At 41.0% G+C, this 24201-nt stretch overlaps 1 protein-coding gene across 1 annotated transcript in view; it reads left to right on the top strand.

The window, feature by feature from the left end:
* Positions 1-24201, top strand: part of LOC146821371 (uncharacterized) — a 128148-nt gene that overhangs the window by 92860 nt on the left and 11087 nt on the right. Inside the window, exons 8-9 of the mRNA XM_085609838.1 lie at positions 785-860; positions 2743-2795. Coding sequence (XP_085465964.1) covers positions 785-860; positions 2743-2795 — 129 coding nt within the window. The remainder of the gene's footprint in view (positions 1-784; positions 861-2742; positions 2796-24201) is intronic.

Below are 24201 nucleotides of genomic sequence, written 5' to 3'. Positions count from 1 at the left end.
GTAGATTGTGTCTAGTAATACATACATATATGTTTGATATATATTCCTGTGTGGTGCCCTTTCATTTTGTAATTCAAGAGATTATAAGGTAAAACAAGCTGCTTTACATTCCTCTGAGACTTAGCCTGAAGGCTGCCCTCCACAGCTACCACTAGGATAGCTTTCTTTAAAAGGTTGTCTTAAACCTATCTACCATAAGAGTCGAATTGGACTGGTGCAAGGTGGCCACTATAACTAGTGACCAGCATATGCCAGGCCAACTTCTCACACTCAGCAATTGATTGAAAACAGCTTTTAAAAAACAGTGGCACACGCACATGACACTCATCGAAGTGTCAAAATGCTCAGGGGTAGTTGATTTGACATCACAAACCCTTTGATCGCCCAACATCATGATAGGGTTGCTCATTTGTTTAAGCATTAGCCCCTCAACTGCCTGCTATTTTCCACTATGGCCTCATTATGAGCTGGCTGCAAACTGGTTTGAGGATACCGGGTGCCGCAATCTGTAATTCTTGACTGTTACCCCGCTCCAAATTCTGGCTATAACGAGTGTTCCCTAGAATGCGAATAACACTTTAGACCCAGAGTTACCAAAATATTTGGGATGATAAATAGGCATTTAGGCTCCTAAAAAGAGAGCTGGGGATGTGAGGAAGGTCTTATCTACATACAGCTCTGTTATCTACAGTATCAGAGATCCTCTTGTTCTACACATTACGGTATGTGGGACCATAAATAATAATCGCTCCCTCACAAAATTTTGTCTCCTTTTCTTTGGCAGATCTCTGCCCAGGAACCTCTGTCTCACAAAGGGCGAGCAGCAAAGCAGATGGCAAATGACCTCCTCCTCCTGCTTGGTGAGTGCAGGATTGGTAAATCCTAAATCCTCAAACCCCATTTATTTTTAGTCTACAAATGTAACTGTAATTGAAAAAGTGAACTTGTTTATTGGTCACTGTCTTGTACTATTCACCCTTGCTTTGGGACATGCCCTCCATACATATCTCTATATTGCCTCCTTTGACGATGCTGCTTCTGCTTGTGCCGTGCTAGTGCCACCTATGCCCATACCACTGCTATTGCCTTTCTACCCATGCCTTGCTGATAAGTCACATAAATGCATCTCCACTGTCCATGGATCCTCTAAGCATTACCTTTATTCTTGTCTCTAAGCTCATTCTGTTACTTATAACTTTCCTCAGAACCTTATAAATGCTTCCTCTGTCCATACACCTTCTATTTTCTCATCCCTTCTTTCTTTGTGTCTGCACATTGCCCATGCAGCTATGCAGTCTCTCCAACAATGGCTGTTTATAGACTCCTCATTTGTTGATGTCTCCTCTGCTCATGCCTATGCCCATACATTCTCTGTTAATGCCTCCACTGCCATACTCTTTACTGTATCTGATCAGTTGTATGATTTCCATCAAAACTAGTTCTTGATGTTAAACAGGAAAGCTATTGCCAAAATTCAGTGCAATGCAAACAAGTAAATCTTTGTTTTATAGTACTTTGTCAAATGTGAAGATGGTGAACACATCCTCAAACGCTGATGAAAGGGGCTTTGGACTGCTATGGTTTATCTGCCTGAATTTAGAGAGTTTAATCTGATCTAAGTTGGCAGTCTGGTACATATCTAGGAAGCCTAACTTAACAATCTTTATTCTCTACCTCTTGCCTCGTCGCTCCAGTCTTTGGGTTCCTATTTACATGCACCTCAGTTTCAGCCTAGATTCTACCCTGCCAAAGAGCATCTTGGTTACAGATCTCAAATACTCATGGTTTGCATCTTGGCAGTATATTTATGAACATAAAGCAATAGTCTTAGCTTATGTTATGTTAATATGATTTAATATCACGCACAAGTCACCACAGGGCTTCATCATCATTGAATTCTTTTTTCCAGATTGAGTGTCCAATGTTTTTGAAACTTTTGAAACCACAGAATAAGCATAGACTATCAGGCAGGAAATTATCAACATTTGAATACCAGAAAATTGATTACCCCAATGTTTTTCAGTTCAAACAGTTGCTAAATCATTTCTGTTGGTCTACCTCCAATTGTCCTAGCGAGGGGTTGTCTCTAAAATGTACCTTAGGTGCTCGACTTTGAGAACTGTTAGACAACTTTCTATGTGTGGATATGCCCTCGCTGGTGTGATGTTCCTGATAAGATGGCTTCTGGTTTACAAACTGATTTCCGATGCAGCCTCTCGGCATGAACAGCACTCAGTGCCCTTGTTTTTCCAACACCTGTCTGTGAGCATTCTGGCCCTCTTCTTTCCATTTGGAGGGTTTCTTACCATGCTACTGATCTCTACCTCTAGCTTTGTTTGGTCAGCAAATATGCTCTTTGTAATATTCTGACTGTGAATTGTGCCGTGATCTCTTTAAGAAGACTAGGGTGCAATAGGGAGAAGACACTTTTCCGCATGCATGCCGCATATCTGTGCCACTCTCATCTTGTTGCACTGCTATGGCACAGTTCAAGGTCCTACTAGCTACTGTGTCTCATAGTAAACACAGAAGACATTTATAAAGTATAAATATTAGAGTTATTGTGAACAGGTGAGAAACATTTCCATTTATAGTTCATAGATTGTTTTGCATTAAACCCTATAATAGGTGATGATCTGAAAACAAAGACAATAATTCAATAAAACAGTCTGAAAGACCAAGGGCCTACTGTCTGGTCAGAAAAGTAATTGCTAATTTTAAATATCTTTTGCTTTTCTCTAGAGACAACTCAAAGAAAACTACTGGAAGCAGGAGATCAAGCACCTGGTATTGAGGTAAGTCGTATAAGGCTGTGTCCACCAGAGAGCCTTTGTCACGAGTTAACATTTAGGGGAAGGGGCAGCAGTTTACAACATGCTTATCAGGATCTAAGATGCCTACTTTATTTTATTAAGAGTGCTAATTTCCCGGTTAGCACAAAGATTATGTAGAGAGACAAACTGAATAGTTTGCCAAAGTTTCTATAGTGTATTAATGTTATGGAATAAGCTCTAGAATGTGATTGTGAAATGCTTTTATGAGTACTCTCTTGACCATGCAGGTATTAAAGGGCAGGTTTCTTGGTTGAGAGCAGAACAGAGTAACAATGCTATGCCTTTCAAACTCTACCATTGCCACTTTGTGAACCAAAACCAATGAAGGATCAATGGGTGGAGGTGGGAGAAGGTTGAGGGGGACTTAGCCTTCTGGTACCCTGCAGGGACAAGAAAGAAGCAGGATTCCACCTTTACATGCATGCTGTTGAAATTCATATTCTTCAGTCTAGGGGATCTCAGCGTGTCTCAAGCCAATTTCAACATCGCCCAGTGTGGCATGGGATTGAATAGGGCACAGGAGACACATCGTTGGACTTCTTTTGGTCTAGATCATATTGATGAGAGGTGAAAGTGGTTTAGGATGGCTGCTCATCTGATTCATGGGCTGAGCTCTCCAAACGACAGCACTTGGTTAGGCATATTTCTTAATATTTGGCGCTATTGCTCTTACTGCTTTGAGAGTCCTGTTTGGTTCAATGGAATTCAGAGGCATAACACAGGGCCCTTCAAACCCCCACAGTGTGAGGGATGTGGAGCAGCCTTTTCTCCTGATCCTCCTGGAGGCAAGGGTGGCATGGAGAAAACCCTTTGCGGGATTTTTCAAATATATTGTTGCCATTCTTTCACATTTCCTGCAGACCCACATTCAATTGAATATTTAGTTTGAAACATTCCTTAATTGAGGCCATTACTTTGACTGACAGTCTCAAACGATGTTTTTTTCGGTCTGTCTACCTAAGACCCCATGTCAACACACCATATGATAAATGGAGAGGGATTCTGGGACAGCCCTTTGCCTGTGTGGTAGAGATTCCTTTAAGTATTGGCCTGATCAAATGTTTGTCATGTTTTGATATCAGTCAAATGCATTTTGTGGTTGTGTATATTTCCTGCTTTTAGAAATTGTTTTGCTCTTTTACTGCTGCCATCATTATGGAGTGCATAAATCAGCACTAGCTCTTGTGAGTGGTTGATTGAGGGGTACAGTTTCATTTGCTTTGCAAAGTCGTTTTTTACACTGCAAACACTTGCAGTGTTCAGATCTGTGACTTCTCCATTTAAAGTTCTGACTTTATTATGTGGGTTTTGAGAGCCCTCTTTCCAGGAGGGGCTGCCTGAGGGAACCTGAGGCCATTCCATTTACGCCTGCGAGGGTTCAGTGCAGAACCAAGCGCCTTTTTAATGCGTTTCCACCGTTTAAACTTGCCCATTGCCCATGAATTCTTCAAAGTCTCTGTATAATTTTCAGACAGCACAAGTCAGAAACTGAACGGCGTAACCTCAGCTCAATGGCAACTTGTAAATTATGCTCTGAGAAATGCAGAGTTATTGATATACATTGTAAACAGTGCAAAATGCATATAAACAGATGCACGGTTCGCGTTGCATTTTTAAAACAACTATTTTCACGTACAAACATAATATAGAAAAATTCACAGCAAGATCGTCCCAACCCAACTTTAATAGGCCCGCTTTTTACAACCTGCCGAGCTCACAGGTGACAAAAGAATAAAAAAGAATGAAAAGATACTCAGTTTAATAATAGTCTCTGTGTATCAATTTTTCCAACATCAGACGAGTACACAGTTGTTGCTTTGTGTTACTGACGTAACTACAATAAACGTGTAGCTGAAAAATGTGAAATTAGGGTGCAACAAAAAACTCCAAAAGAAGCCAAAATATGAATTGTTCAAAGGTGTATGGAGAGCGATGTAGCTGGTGAAATGTTATTTTGCATGGAGTGCAAATAACAGCAAGTGCAGATATGGGTGATTGGTACTGTCACTAGCGCTGGGAGGCCTTTGGTAGCCATGCGCTTTAAAAAGGCGTATTCATTCATTCATTAGTGGCTATATCGTTAACCTGAGATTCCCCTTGAATTCACAGGGGCATATTTAAAAAGATTTCCGAGTGGGTTGCTACGCCAAATTTGGCAACGCCACGCTCTGTTTTTAAACGCTGGGATGCGCCGTATTTACAGGAATAGGGCACACCCCTGTGTTTCCGCTAGCGCTGGTGCAAGAGAAGCTGCCTAGCACCAGACCAGGCACCCTGCCACCATGCGGCAAGGGTGCCTGAGCTGCAGGGGGAATAGTTTATGTACAGGAACATAAACTATCCTGCACATAAACAATCAATAATGGTAATTTACTCTTTCTATGCGTCCTGAAGAATGCAGGACACATAGATAGAAAGATCAACAAACAAGAAGAAATGAATGAAATTAATATTTTCTCCTCGTATCGTCATTCTAAGATCAGGTATTCTTTGGCGTTTATTTTTGGCACTGCCTCAGCCTTTTAAATCGGGGCAGTGTCAAAAAGCAATGGGTGTTGCGGTGGAATACGCAGCGCCCACTGCAAAACCCATTGCATGCCCCTTTGCAGCAGAGTACTGTGGCAGAAAGGGGCATATTTACAGGGTGGCATTAAGCCAGATTAAGTGGCTTAGCGCCACCTTGTAAATATGGGAAAATGGTGCTAGGCCACCGGAGCATTCGAACAAGTGACGCTCCGGTGGCGATAAGGCCTAGTACATATGCCCCTCATTTTCTTATTGAAAAATAGGTTTACATTTCCACACAACGTGGGAAAGCCCTCTTTGGTATTCTGTGTCCCTGGACGTCACCCATCTCTCCTGGCACACTATTCTTGATAAATTATTTCCCCTGGCATTGTGTGTAGATGTGCATTATTTCTGTGGAACAATGTCGTACATTGGCACAATTACTCCAGTACACTGAGACATCAGCAATTAGGTTTGTGGTATTTAGCCATTTTAGTGTGCAGCTACAGTTTATATCAGACAAAAATAATCATTATGGCCTCATAAAAAACCTGTGCTGTGACGCACAAAAATATACTGAGGGTATTCATGTACTGCTGATCGCTATTTGTAAGACATTTCAGCACAAGGCTCTGTGCAATACTGTGGGAATGCTTGTTTCCAGTCCAGGGAGGACCTAGCTTAGCAGTTCGGGCTGGACTGTTCCCAATGGGCGCAGGGTCAAGACTGATTTGCATATGGCTGGGTCCAAATTGAAATGGCTTGGTGAGCAAAAAAATTATGGCTTTAGGCCCAGATCTCTGTCATGGGGTGAATGCATGGCATTGTTCTGCATTCTGTCCATCAATTGTTCTTTTTGCATTTGTCACCCTGAGTGGGACGGGTATACCCAGACGCGGATCCGTGCTCTCCATGCCACTGGAGTCAAGCTATCATGGCTGAAGAGAGGTGAAACCCCAAAACCGGTCCTAAGATGCTTGTTTCCAGTCCAGGGATGACCTGGCCTGGCAGTTTGGGTTGGACTGTTCCCATTGGGCGCAGGGTCAAGACTGATTTGCATACGGCTTAGTCCAAATTGGAATGACATGGTGAGCAAAACAATGATGGATTTAGGCCCAGATCTCTGTTCTGGGGTGAATGTATGACATTGTTCTGCATTCTGTCCATCAATTGTTCTTATTGCGTTTCCCTAATGTGGCTATTCATACTGGTCAGCCTCCTTATAGATGCATTGTCACATGCCGCTTACCTCACAAGGCCATTGTTTCTCTATGCTGCCTAAGTGTTGCCACTGCCGCATTTTCTGCTTACATATTGTGGTTTGATTTATGATGGACAACACAAAGCTCTGTTTCCTGGCCTTCTTCAGATACCTTATTGTATTTAGAAAAATGGTATCTGCATTTGTTTTAGTGTATATACATCTGTAAAATCCGTTTTTACTTTCACATGTTTATCTCCCTTCGATTTGATTTCAGCACTTTAAAATGGCTGCTTGGAGTCATTAGGACAGGGTTAAAACTGCAGCTGTTTCAAGTACATATTATTACCAGTTCTTCAAAATATACATAGAGCAGGTGTTAGCTTCACTCAATGGAATACTTCTCTTACACCTTAGGGTATAGTTGTTTAGTGTATTATTCTGCTTCCTATGCAGTGTTGAGTGTTTTAAAATATACACAAACTCATGAAGTGGCGGCTGGCATGCATGGGGGGGGGAAGAAAATGTAAAAAAATATAAATAAAAAAACCGAACCGTACCTTATCACCACCTCCGTTTCTCCTCTGCGTCGGAACAGAAACAAGGAAGCAAACCAAGGCTCCCCTGACCAATCAAAATGCTGCAAGTCAGTGTTGTGATTGGTAAGCACCCAGGATCCCCTGACCAATCACAACACTGCAATACAGCGTTGTGATTGGTCTGAGCGCCGTGGTTTGGCGCTTAGATGGGGACTAGGGGCCTGGGCATGTTCTGCACCCAGGCTGTAATGCAGCCTGGACAGAAAACATGGAATGTGCGCATGGCATGACAGTTTGGCCGGGCGCCAGAGGACCTGCCATAGCATCATTTGCACTTCAGTGTCGCATCACTCCTCCCCTGCCTTGCTCTGACAGCAGAGCAGCCCCACCCGCCCGCTCGCAAAGCAGCTGGAACAATTAAAATAATAATAACATTTACTTATCATTTTATTTTTCCTTTAGTAACACTGCTTAAAAGCAGTGGGGTGAGGCTTCTCCACCTTAGCGGCACAGCCCCCACTGACCTCCAGATACATTGAATTCTCTATCACATAAATCCATTATATATAAAAGTAGGCTTTTAAAAAATATTTTAGTCAGGATTCAAAATGCAAGCCAAACCTATTGGCTTTATCATTGTTCGTTTTGCTTCCTTAACAAAACTATATTCAGCTGGGCTGGAATAATAAACATTTCTATTTAATGTATCATCCCTAATGACTATGATGAATATCCGCAGTCTGTGATCAACTTACTGATCAGGCAGAGTATCCATGGGACTCTCGAACAAGCATAAGAGATACATTTTCTGTCTTCAGGAAGGAAGTGTGGGTATATGGTGGTCCCTGGATTGGATCTTAGGGTCGTGACTGATTGACTGATACCCTCTTTTGGTATCCTCACAGAAGCCGCTGGGATCTGCACAGGATGAATTCCAAAATAGATGTCTTGTACCTTATGGTGGCCAACCTGAAAGGGTAAGTGGAAGGGGGTGTGAGTGGATAGGAGATGCGAGTAATGAACAATCTGCCACTATTGTCATCTGCTAGTAGACCCACTGTAAGCTCAATGTCATCCTTAGTCCCTGGCTTATGCGTGATCACAAAAGACCCTAGTCTCCAAAGGTATCTTTTGCATGCGTCCTCAACATGGCATCAATGCCTTTTTATTATCAAATCAAATTCAAATAAAAAAAAACGTTACTTTTCTCAGTTCATCTTCCTATCTACTGCCACGTGACATTCCCTGCAAGTGTCACATAGAACCTTCCTAACCATATAGGTGTGCTTCATACTTAGGGCATGCCTCCCACTGCTTCTTGTTGGACACCAATTGCCTTTTCCTGTTTTTCCCGTCATATCTGGATGAAAGGTACAGTTATCCCTCCCCACATGCTCTCTCTTCTACCTCGCCTTATTTCTCACACCTTCACCGAAATGGGGGTAGAAGAGAACAGATTCATCAAAGGGCAACTATTGGTGATGGTGACTCTGAGGTCCATATTACCATCAAGAGAAGACATTTGTACCGTAGATATACAAAAAGCATATTTGGACACCCAGGCCCTGAGCACTCCAGAGGATATCTCAGATCTAGAGTGGTCATAGAGCAGTAATTGAAAGTTCTATCTTTTGGCCGGTGATTCACGCTTACAGTCCTCTTGATAGAGACAGTGCATGTGTTTGGTCAAGGATACCTCATCTACGATGTAAAAATGGCTGTCTATTTTGAAAAACACCAAGGAAAACTTTTTAGTGCAACCTAATATGCCTGGGTTGTCATCGACGTCTGATCTCTAATAACACCACCACCAATTTCAAGCTCTGTTAAGGATGTTCTTTTTGAGAACAATACAATTGCATGTAAATCAGCAGTTTCATAGATAATGAAGCATAGTGCCATAGATATAATAACCCTCCTAGAACCCATTACAGAGAGGGTACACTTTTCCTTTCAATAGGTGTGCCGTGCGCAAACAGGAAAAGTGGGCCCTTCTATGAAGAAACCGCTATCCTCAGGGCAGCTGAGAACTTGTGGTGCTGTGGGGACAGCGTATTCAAGTGAAATACAGAGTGGCTTTTTGAAAGTTTCTCTGTGTTTCACTGTGCAGGTAGCAACCCACCTGCACTTTTAAGAGGGATTATATAGCTTCTTGTAGAGATCCCCTTGCAAGTGGGTGCAGTGAGTGACTGCACCCACTTGCAAGGGCATGGCTGGGAGGGGTCCAGAGGAGAGTGCACCACCTTTTTGTGGCACAGTTTCAGTGTGCCTCCTGACAGCTTCTTTGCCCTTCGCGCCTATGTCCATAATACGGCGTGGGTGTAGAGGTAAAGCGAGGAGGAGCTGGAGCCACTGGAGACCAGTCTTAGAAAGCCCACGTTGCCTTTCACTCTCTAGCTCCTCAGGGTATATTTCAGCATTTATAGAGGGGTCATAAGCAGAGAAAGGGAAAAGGAAAGGAGATAGAGGCGATGGAAAGAGCACAGATGGAACGAAGTTGGAGAGAAATTTGGGTGAGTGAGTACAGAGAAGACAAAAAAATTAGATGGAAGGAAAGAGAGCAAGAGGAGAGAGACCCGTGATAGCATGAAATGTTTTACCCATGCAGCTTTGAATTTCCAATCCAATCCTGCGACCGGTGCCAATCAGCTGTGATATGTTAAGGATTGTGGCAGAGATCAAGAGACCAAAATGCTCCATGGAGTAAATTGCTCCTAGATTGGCCGTACATTTTCCATCCTAGCACCTTCAGGAGATGTCCAATGATCCACATGCATTTTTTGCTCCCTGTCTTCAAGACATGCTGACGAAACACAAGGGGAAAAGTTGTCTCTAACTCTCTTGTCTGTCATCGCCGGGGCACGGTTCATTAGACTATAGTCCTATTGCATGAAGAATGTGAAAAGTATGAGACAAGTAAATCAAAAGCAATATTAGGCATTATTGAAATGGAGAATTGTTTTTATTGCATGCAAATAAGATAGTGCTCTAAACAGACTAGAAACCTATGGGATAAAAACATGGACAGTGTTCTTTGGTTAGTCATCCATCATATGTCTTCTTTGAGCAGATCCCCCAGGAAATTGCGGCATGGATTAGTACATTTTGAACACAAATATGGAAATTTCGTGGCACAAATTTGGGAATTTGTCAGCATTTTTGCAGCACCTTATTGTGCTATTCTGCATAAGATAATACCCCCCTTTGCTCACCGTTTGCAACATTAGCTGTGGGCCCTAGATTACAATCGGTAAGTACTGAATTCTGCTCCACTTAAGATGTGCTACTAAGGAAAACAATCTCTTCTGTTTGCGTATTTATTTATTTATATATTCTTTTAGGAGATTTGTAGAACGCTGTCATAATAGTATAGCTTCAAAGCACTAAACATGTTTACATACCACTAACATTTCATGCTTTAATGAGACTTGTGCAAAAGGCAATTCCTTATTTTGCAACATTAATATATCAGGAAAACATAGTATAAAGCAGATGGTATTAGGAACTCTCTTGGGTAATAAATATATACAAGAGGTGTTGTGGTAGTTTAACTTGTTTCTCTTTTTAAGCAAATAAGCTAATATTTCTTTAAATGGGTGTTATAAAGTGATGAAATGTATGCACCGCTGTTGCTCCATAGCGATTCCCCAATTAACCAGTTCAACCAGTTTTGAATACTAGATTGCGCGAGCAGGTGACATCCAACGGAATCCTATAGATGTTTAGCATGGGGGATAGAACATGTTTCTCTCCCGATTCCAAAGTCTAAGCTTATGAGAAAGATTCAACTAACTGGACCCTACTATAACCTGTCAGTGGCATAACGCAGAATGATGGGCCCCCTGCAGAATGTGATGAAGGGCCCCTGAGTCTCCCTTATCCCACAGATTTTAATTGCCCTTTGGCTGAATGGAGGAAGACAGAAGGACTGGGGCCCCCTGCACAACATGGGCTGTAGGGGCCTGTGTCATGGCCCTGGCTGTGGGTGAGAATGAATGAACATATGAGTACACTTATGACGTCACACTACAAATAATGGACCTCTTGGAGAAATTACTCTACGCAGGTTAATGCAAACTAAACAACACTAATGCTGATTAGAACTCAGGTCAGGAAGTGGTGGCCAACCAAATCAGACTCACTCACCATGGCCACTAAATGAGGACTGTAAGTTGTCCAGAGCCTTGAGACGTTAATCTCCGCTTCATGACTTATAGCATCTTAACTCTCTTCCTGTGACTCATGCTCATTTCACTTTCCCTTCGTTTTAATTTTGTACCTCCAATTCCTTTTTATTTAAAAAAAAAGTACAATCTAGTTCACCTTTGAAGTTTATAATTGAGATAATTTGAAATCAATTTCCATCCCTGGCCACAAGATGTCCTAGTTTCCAAAACGTTGGCAATTGAGAGGCAAACATATCTGTAAATTATGTTTTCACGACCCTTTCAATTACGTTTTCACAACCTTATTCCAGCCTCTTCACCAGTGCTTAAGTTGTCAAATATTAAGTGCCAGGGCTCTGACCAGGAGGCCGCTGCAGCTTGCACCACCCATCGCCCTTGTCATTGCAGCTAAAACAACTACTGACCATCTCTCTCGCATGTAAATGTAACAGTTCAGATTATTCCAGGTCCCAAAAGCTAGAGGAATGGCTGGGGAGGGAGGTATTAGCAATTTTAATGTATATTTTAGTCCTAAACTACAGTTGTTCTGCTCATCTCTAAATTAGATAAGCAGAGCCACCATGTGATGGACTGCTCTAAGTATGGTGTTCACAATTAGGTGCTGGTGCCGAGCACCGGAAACCAATTAAGTGCTGGTGCTGAGCGCTGGAAAGCACTGGCTCCAATTAAGCACTGCTCTTCACTCAAAAAAACCATCAGATCACATTCCCAAATTTAGTGGGCACTTTTGTAAAAAGTGCAGCCTTTTTACAAAACTGAACATTTTGCGATTTTATTACAAATTGCAAAGATTATGGAGGGTCTGTTTGAGTATTTCAATAATTTATAAACTTCAAATATTGTTTTAGCAAGGGTAGTAAAAGCCACTGACCCATCCTTTACACAGAGATATATTTACAACGCATATTTCACAAGACAGTCTTCCTATTAAAAGTCACTTCAGGAAGAACATTTGAAGAGATTGATTAGTGACAATACCAGAAACACAAATATCGTGTGGACAGACTATTGTGCCAACAATATCGAGGACAAGACTATCTAGTAGGTAAGTGCAACTAGGTAACTATAAATGTACTATTCCCAACTCCAAATCTCCATACCTTGAAGATAAATCTATCTATCTATCTATCTATCTATCTATCTATCTATCTATCTATCTATCTATCTATCTATCTATCTATCTATCTATCTATCTATCTATCTATCTATCTATCTATCTATCTATCTATCTATCTATCTATCTATCTATCTATCTATCTATCTATAAATAAATATAAATCATCTTGGTAAATATGAGAAGGTATCTATAGTAAAACTTTACTTACGCTTAGAAACTGAGCTACATGATATTCTTGATATTTTTGATACTATGGTATTTTGTTCCACGATACATGTGTTTCCAATATTTTGTCCAAATACCGATGAGATGCAAGCACTTGTAGGTGTGTACAAAATAGTGCCATATGAACACAACTCCATGTATAGGTACTTTAGTAATATATACATCATAAAGGAGTGTAGGTATTAGAATAATAATAAGTAATCTAAATTAAGGTTTATAATCTTAATTATCAATATTTTATGTAAATGTTTTTCTACAATATTATGGCAGCTCAAAATTTAAAATGTGATATTCTGACAAACAAAGTTAGGGGTGTTTTTTTGTAGGCATAGAGCAAGTGTGGGTCTCATTGCTAAAGGATGGGCTTGGCCTTGATCTTGTCTGAAATCCTTTTTATATTATTTTCAGCTTCCTGTATTGCCTCCTAGAAGTAGAACCAGTATTAGACAGAGACGCTTCTCACTGTTATACAAACCCACACATCATGTTGTTGGGAGAAGATTGGTAAGAGTAAAGGTATTTTGATGGATAGAAAGGAGATGTGTATTTGAGTGTTTCAGTAGTTATGTTATTTCCACTTCTCCTACATTGAATCTTTCCTAAATACAATCTCATCTCAAACCCTTTCTTGCAATCTATAACTAAGCAATCCAGTCTCTACACAATCCCTTTTCTATCATTCCTTGTCAGCCCATAATACCTCACCATGCCACTAAGATTTCCTAGCAGGATTTACCCTTTTCCTCTTTCACATATTAGGTCGGTCAGAAATCACTTTGTTTTTACTTTCTTAATCTGCTCTCCCATTTCATTCCTCACATCCAGTACCTACCATTGTAGAGTGAATAAGTTCAATAAATGTGTTAGCTTCTGATGGTGATCTTACAATGCCTTTGATCAGTTTGGTGCCTGATAAGGCTTAAGATCACACTCAGTAGACCTCCATTGGCCCAGAACAGGCGACAATTCCATAGGTACTGGGTAAAGCAAAAAAGGGATCTCAAGGACAATCAAGTCAAAAGTGTCAATATTTAGATTTGTAGTCAGCCTTGCAATAAACCCCTCAAGGACGTTGTAGGAGGGTTTGATGTTCTTTGGCTAACTAAATTTACCAGATGAATATTTTATAATTTATATGCACATGCTCCTCATACTCATGAGACTGTATTGGGTAGATAAAATTTCCAGTTAAAAGACCTTATGTTTGTCTTTGATCTGAACTTCATCTCAACTTCCATCTCGATGACCACAATGATATAAACACCTACCAGCCTCCTCGACAGCATGAACAACATTGGACTCACCCAACTCGTTCACGACCCCACACAGACTGCAGGCCTCACACTAGACCCAATCTACACCTCCGGCGACTGCATCAAGTACATCCACCCTACGGAACTGGGGTGACCGCTCTATCATTCACTTCAAAATCAACAGCTCAATGACTGCTGTCCCCAGTCTGCCCAATGCCCCCACCCGCAGCTGGATCAAAGTCTCAAAGGACACATGGATTAATACTCTCAAATCCACCCACATCATGTCCTCCAACAACCTAGATCAGAAACTTCAACAATTGGATCACCAACCGCACTAACAGCATTGCACCCATTGGCAACAAGCCACAGACAGTCCACTAAGCAGGGTAGCACATACACTGCAGACCTAAGAACAACTAAACAGCACTGTAAACAACTGGAAAGGAGATTGTGCACCAGCAAGAAAACAACTGACAAGACCGCATTCAAAACAACCCTCAACCTCTACTACAGACAGTTGAGAGAATTTAACAAATATACCTTAGCCTCACGCATCAAATGAAGCTCCAATAACAGCAAAGAACTCTTTAACATCGTGAAAGAATTCTCCAACCCCTCAGCTGCAACAAACAGCATTACCCCGTCACAGGAATTCTGAAACGACCTTGCAACATTTACAGAAACGTCAAACCCCAGCCCAAGGCCACTGACTTCTTCAAGCAACACAAAGACCCAACTACCACCATAGACATCCGACTAACTGAATGGAGACAGCTCGCCTCAAAGGACCACACCTCCATCATGAACTTGGTCCACTCAGGGATCCCAACTGACTTATGCCCTCACCACACCATCAACCTAGGTGAAGCCAGAATGGTGATTCTCCAATTAACATGAAAAAAGAATCTTGATTTCATTAAAGATAATGGAGGCTTACATTATGCATCTACCTTTTATTGCTGCCCCAACATGCAGTCACTTAAAGAACAATAATATATCATAAATCAATAGAATGTTGAAACAAAATATATATACAGGGCACACAGTCATCATCCTCTTTAACCTGTGACAAAACAATATAACATCTTCATTTTCTGTCAAGCTTTATAATAAGCTGTCTTCAAATTGAAATATGAGCTCTTGATGCTATAACACTATCCTTTATAAGCCTGTTAACAAACTTAAAAACTACTGTTATCTTATTCATTCTTTTTTTTAAACATTTGTTTTCTTTTCTTCTCTTAGGGTGAGGAGGGAGGGATAACGTTAGCCACCGAAGGTTACCATTTTGCAAGTTTAAAGCCATTCATTGGCGCACAACTCACATGCTCTAGAGGTCTTAAATAAAATGTTGCAAAAGTACTTGCATTATACCAATCTGCTGCTTTTAAAATATATGTTAGTAAGCTATCTGTCCAGAAAACCTTACTAGCCATTGCACCTCTCGAGGAAAAGGCACCAAACCTGGAAAGGTCTACTCCTTCTTCACTCATTACTACTCTCACCCAACTAGCTAAAGTAGCTGTGGGGACTGCCTTATAGGGTTTGACGTAAGACAGTAACAACTGTTTCTCACCATCTGCCCTAAACTCCAGCACCTTTTTCTCAAATGAGCTCATACATTTCACCACACATAGCTTTTTCCACTCATGTAAATATGGATAAAAAACAGTTTCAGACATTGTTTTAGTCCTTTTCCAAATGTCAGAATGTGCCCCTTCAGGAGAATGGAATCTATTTGAAGTCTCTAATGATTTAACATCAGAAATCCTTTTAAAATAAATTAGACAAAGTAAAGCTGCTAACTTCAGAAATATCTGTCCAAGAAAGAGATAATTATTACCTGCCCAAGAAGTAAATAAACTGAAAACTAGACTAATGTCCTATAATGATTCAGAACAAGTGTTAGGGGGTCTTCTTAATCTTACGCCCTTTGTAACTCTCCTGATCAGTGGGTCACTCCCGATTGCAAAATTATTAACAAATACAAGTCCGGCGGAGACAGCTGATATATAAAAGTTAATAGTCCATATGTGAAAGAACAGGGTTTTAGAAACCTTCTAGACTAGGAACTTGTTTAGGTCCCTTACATTTATTACAGGACGCTTTGTCCTTCTTTTTCACAAAAACAACCGTACTCATGAAACCTTCCAGCTCCTCAGATTCTACAACTTGAATCAAATCCCCTTTTTCTAACATCTCTGCCACCTCTGTGTCCATCAATTCATATTTTCTGCATCTGAGGCCAAATCCCGTAGCTGTGTGCATTGTACAGGGAATCCCCAGGAATCTAGGCTGAAACCTTCTATGGTCTCTAGAACTAAACTGTCTCCTGCTATTTTCTTTCAATTGTGGGTGAAGAATCTCAATCTTCCCCTAACTTTAACATAGGAAGAACCACTTAAGCGCACCTTGAGATCCCGTCCCTTAAGGTCTTGCTCTTCTGCCACAGGATCTTGATTTCCTCCCTCTCTGAGAGAAGAAGCTTCAGTTGGGGTGGTTACACATACCCTAATTTGCATAGCTTCTGGTATCTTGGGGGTAATATTGGGACCTCAATGATTCACAACTGACAGCTAGTCCCCTCCTGTCAGGCCTCCCAAAAACAGTCCTTGAGTTGAATACACATCTTATATTGGTCTGAGCCATCCTAAAGGCGGTAAAGCATGAAACATGCTTTCCTAGGGATTTGACAAACCTGTCCTCACAGAGAAGTCTGTTTGGGTCCCCTATGTCATTTCTGGTGGAGAAATAATCTAATTTGGAGATCATCCTCATTAGGACTACTTTTCTCCTCTCAGTAATCAGGACCACATTTGCGTTCCTGAACATACAAATGGCAAGCTAGTCCCAGTCTTTCAAAAAGTTAAATTAACCCTTGTATTCTTGCTTACGGCCTCCACCTCCATATTAAGTGAGCGAGTCAAAGGTCCCAGCATATCAAGGACTTTGTCCTGACACTGCTTCAGGCACTTCTCAATCCCCTTCTAGTAGTCCTTACCAAACTTGAGCAAGAAGGTTATAAGTTCAGGATCTAAATTCGGTGTAGTACAGGTCTTATCTCTAGTGGATGTCCTGGGGAACTCAGCCCTCAATACATTACGAGTATCTTTATCCAAAGATTTCCTGACTAATGGCTTCAAAAATTTGATTACATGTTTAATGGGCCACTATTGAGCAATCTGCTTTTGTTTTATTGTATTAGTATTAAACATATCCCCACAACGGGGTCCTTCACCACTGCAGAGGTAGATGCCCGATACAACTCGTTATCCAGGCTCTGAAAGAGCTCTGAGCATTCCTGAGGGTCAAAGACGTATTCGTCCCACACTAAGTCATCACTCTCCATAGTTTCCTCCTCAACCGAGGAATTCTGTCCGTCCTGCAACTCCTTTGTGCCATCAAAGTCACTCTTTTTCAGCATGCTGCCACGGCCAACCTTTCCCAGCGCCCTACCAAGGTGAACTCTTCTCTTTGGGCTTCTGCCAGCTCCTTCATCTATTGTAGTGCCCAGGCTACCAGCGCCATAGGCACTAGTTGTGCCTGATCAAGATGCCTCCACTTTTGGGAATCCTTACCCCTCTTACAGGTATTAGAGGTAGAAGGGGAATCCTCCTCACACAAGAAAAATCACTTTTTCTCTCAAAGGGTGCCCCTCTTCTTCTTTACAAGTGCAGTGCCAACTGCTTCTCTCACCAAAGACCTAAGTTCCTCCTCCAGAAATGTCTTAATCGAATCCCCCACTAGATCAAAAGTAGGGCGAACCTGGGAGTTGGAGACCTCTTTTATAATCCCTTATGTTAAAACCAGGCTGACAACAATATAAACCCTGTGGGCAATATAAAAGGGATGTAACCTTTAGGGTCAATATGAATAGAAGTTGTTAGCCAAAATCTCTACTTCATTCAGCTTTCCAGAAAAATTTACCTTAATCAGACCAATAGGGGAAGCTCGGGCACTGCTGTGGCTTCGGTTGACAAAATGAGCTCTCTAGAGGCTCTAAACCAATATAATTATACTACAGGAAAAAGGACAAAAAAACACTGCTGATTGCTTGTTATAATGTATACTCTTAAAACACGAGTGGTTACCTGGCGACACGCCGTGCTTGCGCGTGCTGCCAAGCGACTTAAAAGTCAAACAAAAGAGGACTTTTAGATGAGCTTCAACATGGTTGCCGTTCAATGTGTTCTTGCTGATGGGTCGCTGCAAGGCAACCTGCCCCAAATCTCCAATTGAGGATGTCTAGTCCTCTTTCCTATTCAAATACTTATGCAATGGCAGACCCGCAGCTACTGTAATCGCATCCCTTCCCAAAGCAGGGGAAAGCAAAGGTGTGAGTTCGCTGTGGGCCGATAATTGCACTGAGGAGCAAGTGGGTGTTACCACTTCAAAGCCCGCACTGAAATAGAAGCAGTCTGACTATCGGTGAAGAAGCCGATCGGGGACCAAGAAGCTGGATGTTGCAGGCTGGGCACTCGTGTTACACTAATATACCCATCCAAAGGACCAGTGGTCTTTCCAGCAGGTATTGACACAAGTCAAGCAGGTAATGACACAATATTAAACAAAGGTTAAACTCAATTCCCTAAAAACTTACCAGGACCAACTATAAATTGGAACAGCAATCCCACGCTATGACTAAAGACTAGATATGATCTTTAACAACAATCAATAAGTAGCAACAGACAAAGAAATAGCAGAAGTACTTATCTGTGATGGAGCAGCGAATAAAAGAGGATGATGACTGTGTCTCCTGGACATACATATTGTCTGACCATTCTATTGCTTTATGATGTATTATTGTTCTTTAAAGGGCAGAATGTTGGGGCAGCAATAAAAGGTGATTGCATAATGGTATCCGTCGGTCTTGTAATGACATCAGCCACCTACACGCTCCCTTATTCAACACCTCAATTGCCACAGCCACCTTTCCCAAAGACTAAAACATGCAAACGTTAACCCTCTACTAAAGAAACCATTGGCAGATCCACAGTTGACAACCAATCTCCCTTCACACATTCCCAGCCTAAGTATTAGAAAAAGCCATCAACCAACAATGCTCCTCACATCTGGAACGGAACCTTATATTCGACTCCACCCAATCTGGATTCAGCAGCAACCACAAAACCAATGACAACCCTCATGGCGGCTACTGACGACATCCGAGCCCTACTTGACTGAGAAGAGACTGCAGCTCTGATCCTCCAAGACCGCTCGGCAGCCTACGAGACGGCTCCCACCACACACTCATCACAAGGCTGCACACCAGAGGCATCTAAGGAGCTGCTCTCAGATGGATCGCCTCTCCTCACCGGAAGAATGCAAAGGTTGCTCCTTCTCTTACCTAGCAATGAAGACATGGAATGAGCTACCTCTTTATCTCTGGACATTCCCATCTGTTCCAGAGTTCTGAAAGTCCCTGAAGACTTGGCTATTCGTCTACTCAACTGGACCCTGCCATTGCCTGTATACCCTTACAGGTGACAAGAAGTGCTCTACAAATCTACTGATTGATTGATGCTGAGAGGCAGTGTGGAGTGAATGCCTGTTGTTCGTGGCAACACATTTGAAGGGAATCTATGTCTAGCTAATATGAGGAACATCAAAGTAAACATTTTTGTACACCCTGTATGAATATTTGTTGTCTTAGTTACTTAGTATAGTCAGTGAATAAACATCACCAAAAATATATTTTCTATGCATGGTATCAATTTGTCAAGATTTTCATATTCAGCCATTGTTCAAGTGGATGGACACTTTTTTGATTATTATAATTATTATAATTCTCTCTGGAATACTGAAAGTAGATCAGCTAGTCCAAGGCAGTTGAATGGTCACAATAAGTATTCTTATTTGCCTGTGTTCCATGTTCACTGAAGGTGTGGAAGCCAGCAGTTGCAATAGGCTATTTGGCCTTCCTATAGTGGTGAGGGAAGAGGTCTAGTGCTAATAGATGAATTCCCCACATGCTCAGTGGTAAAAGCTCTTATTTGCCTGCTCTCCTTGTCATATCCCCTCACATACACAATAGTCAATTAATGTGCTATGCTCTCAGCACATTGCATTAACTAATGTTAACACACTTTACAGTGGGCAACAGTGGATAATACCTTACAATCAGCTCTAGATGAGAACTCTCAGGGCACTCTTAATCATTAGTGAACACACGCATATGGGCAGTGAGATCAGAGTGCAATTACAAAAAAGTATAAAGATGCAGGAGTGTAGTGCCAATAAATAGCACCCACTGAATAGCCAGGCTGATATTTAGGAAAACGTGCCTCATTCTGCACATGTCAAGATAATTTTCACCTTTCTCTGCAAAATTATGTGACTTTCATTAATCTTACAAGTTTACGTTTGTTGTTTTGAATTAGTGCATTTCATTAGGATCCACCTTTTTCCATTGGCTATTAACCTGTCCACTCCCTTACATCCTAACAATATGAACATGCATCCTCGCTGTTATTTCACTTTAAACATATTTGTGTGCATTATTTGTCTGACAGAAAAATACCTCATGCAGTCTATTTATACTCATGGAATGTCAATAGGCAAACAAGCCAAATACACTGCCCTGACGCTGGAGATCTTTAAAGCCTTTGAACTTATATCGGATACCATGGCTGAAGATATGACTTTACAGCTAAATAATACTGTCATCTCCTACTTCACATGATTTACTAGACACTAGGTTGCTGGCAACAAACTCTGTGTGATCATGGTTTGTTGAGAGTCTTTCATTGTGGTCATGAAAGGAGAGTGTGGTGTGTATAGTGAAAGTGGACCTGAAAGTATGTTTTGTCTAATGCACTTTTTACCTTTACAGCAGCCACAGTGGTTCCCCACAGACACAATAATGAGAGAGAGCCGAAGCCTCCTACCTTATTCTGGCGAAAGGGTGAGACAGGACATCAAAGGCCACCATGTGTTTGAGCATTTCCTTCACCATGTGTTTGAGTATTTCCTTCACCATGTGTTTGAGTATTTCCTTTACCATGTGTTTGAGTTTTTCCTTCACCATGTGTTTGAGTATTTCCTTCACCATGTGTTTGAGTATTTCCTTCACCATGTGTTTGAGTATTTCCTTTCTCTCAGTACTTTGGTTTCAATCAATGTGTTGTCGACAAAACCAGTCATATCTTGCCACCTGTCCCTCTCTATAACTAGCTACACAAGCTGCTCTGTCATACATTCTCTTATCTTACTGCCTCATCCTTCAAAAGATTTTACCAAACAGTGATTACAGCTTTGAGTTTTGAGAATAAAGTTTCCGAACGTTTGTTAATTTCAAATGAATGCTGTTTCATCAAGACTAATAAAGGCTAATAATTGATTCTTTAAATAGATGACTATTTACAATGTATATTTCCCAAGACAGCGTAGTTCATGCCACACTACTATTTATTTATAAAGTTTTATATAGTGCGAACATGATCCCGAGGGATATCAGAGCGCTTCACAATTCCGGATGGTCAAGGTTAGCCGAGTGTCAAATACATATCAAAGGAAACAGTTACAAAGAGTGCAACACATCATCACAGCAGTTGGGAAAAAAAATATATTACTATATACACATAGCCAAAATGTATGAGGAAGATTTTTTGAGAATCACTGCGGTTGAACGATCTTCTGAATAACTTATAAATTCTAAGCAAACCTTTGAAACTGTTTATCTCATCACCACCAGAAAGCATGCTTTCTCTTATTGAAGTAGACCCAGACTGATGGCTTGTACAAACTGTGCAAAAGTAAATATGGACTTTCCCTTTCTTTGTAAATGCATATTTAATGACGGCACACATCGTAATGTCATTCACAAGTGGAAATATGGAGTCCTTTACATATATTTTGCAAATAAGTCTAGGAGAATTATGATGAAGAGTTGGAATACAATGTTTTCAGAAGTCCACGCAGTTACTTCGATGGCCTCTGCCAGAAACACCAAACTTTTTGGAATCCTTAATGTTAACATCAGGATATGGTATTGAAAGCCCAGAAAAATGTGCCATGGACTAGATTGGTAGGAAGTTCGGGAATGAAGATTGCATTGAAGAACCAGAGAAGAAGCTCATACCAGTGTTGAAGCTTAGCATCCAAAGCTGCAATATGAATGAGATTACTCTGCCAGAGTAACTTTTAATGCATGATAAATATACCTCGGAACATAGGAAGCGTCCTACAGCTGGGCTGACCTAGGCCCAGTCACTCGAGGAGCTTGTGGAATCCTGCAAACATCATAAGATGTCACTGGACTACCAAGGTCTTTACAAGCGAACTAGAGACATCTTAGGAAAATATGCACATGCGCACAACATGCAATGTGTGTATCTAGTCTGTCGTCTTTTGAAAACTCTTAGATTATCATACTCAGAAGACTTTAGTGACTGTTGCAACTTCACACATTGTAGATAAACATTCCAGTGCAAGAGAACACCTGACATTAGATTCTGTCAGCCTCTTTAGATCATATCTCTGGGATTCCCCAGACGTGATGTTGACTCATCAAAACCTGCAAAACTAAAAAGGTTTACATGGACTTAATTATTTCCCAGGGAAGTTTTCCAAAGATGTATTTTGAACAGAGGGATACACAACCCAAAAGAAAGGGCCATACTGAGTGAATATTTGTCTAGCCGCTGTACCCCATGTACCCAGGCATATTTAAATATATCTATATATATATATATATATATATATATATCGATATATACATATATATATATATATATATATATATATATATATATATATATATATATATATATATATATATATATATATAAATGTTTGTGTGAATGTGTATAACTTGATGATACACACATAATACATATATTTATATTCAAGGACTGCAGATGTGCCGAATAAAAACTCTATACTTATTTATATATACTTATATTCTCAATATGTGGTGATGTTTATTTTATAACATGGTAGTACAATATTAATAATTTTATATCCTCACATACAAAGCTGTGGGCAGAGCGGGAATGTGAGCCTCATTAGTGGAGGCTAGAGTTGGCCTTAATCTTTGCTGAAGTCATTTTTGGATTCTCTACAGCTTCGTGTATGCCTTTCTAGAGACTGCATGAGACAGATGAGTTTTTCATTGATTTTGAACATCCCACATCATATTGCTGGAAGAGCATGGGTAAGTGAAAAAGTATTTGGGTCTTTCAGTACCCTCCATGCATGTTCTCCAACATTGGATCCACTATACATTTTATTTTTCTAACACCCTGTTCCCAATCCATAACTAACCTGACCAGCCTCTAAACAAACATTTTCCTAGCATTTCTCACCAACCAATATTACCTCTAAACCTCACACCATCTTCTTAGTATCTCCACTTTTTGCACTGTCATTAAGCCCACTTCACTAGTCCCCTAAGCTTCTTTTCTGGAAAATTCTACCCCCTTTCCTCTTCTTTCCCTTATGTCTGGATTAGTCGTCACTCTTCTTTTAGCTTCCCCATTTCATTCTCTGGCACTTCCTCCCTTACCTACCCAACCTACAAATTTAAAGTGTAAATAGTTCAATATGTATAGATCTTCATACACATTGGAATTTTTTGGGCTCTCTAGTTTTAACCACATCCATATTTCTACATTTGTATGCACATGATTCCCATACAATTTATGAGATTGCATTAGGTAGATAAACTTGGCATTTAAAGGAGCATGTGATCACCTTCTAAAATGTGGGCACTGCTAAACACTTTGATGTGGGTTTTTCATTTTGGGCATGGTGTTGTGTGGATAATGGAAGTGGGCCTTGGAGTATGTTTTGCCTCATGCCATTTTTTACCACTAACTATAACTACCTACTGGCGACAGCCAGTAGGTGATATATATTATCTACTGGCGGTCGCCAGTAGATAGTTATAGTTAGGACCGTGTTTTCATAGGAAATCTGAAAATTCTATTTTGAATAACTTTGGCGCCGGTTGACGAATCCTTGCGAAATTTTCAAAACTAATGGGGCGCTCCGCTCAGCTCCTACCCTGAAAGTCTCGGGGTGATTCGTCAAGCGGGAGCTGAGAAAAAAGGGGGGTCCCAAAACGCGTTTTCCCCATGCATTTTCCCATAGGACCTTTAGTCGAAGGTACAGCCCGAACGGCTGAACAGAATTACTTGAAATTTGGTAAAGAGGTAGTCCTCAGGTCAGGCATGTGCCTTTTGCATATATGGTGTCAATCTGTTCAGTAGTTCCTGAAAAAATTGCATTTAAAAGCACATAAATATCTATAAGCGCGCACCGTGCGCGCACCGCGCGCGCACCGTGCGCGCACCATAACGTGCGCGAGCGTAATTCTGATTGGTGGTTACATG

This window comes from Triturus cristatus, chromosome 6 (assembly GCF_964204655.1).
Source record: "Triturus cristatus chromosome 6, aTriCri1.1, whole genome shotgun sequence".
Taxonomy (NCBI): domain Eukaryota; kingdom Metazoa; phylum Chordata; class Amphibia; order Caudata; family Salamandridae; genus Triturus; species Triturus cristatus.
This window is presented reverse-complemented; position numbering and strand designations above follow the sequence as displayed.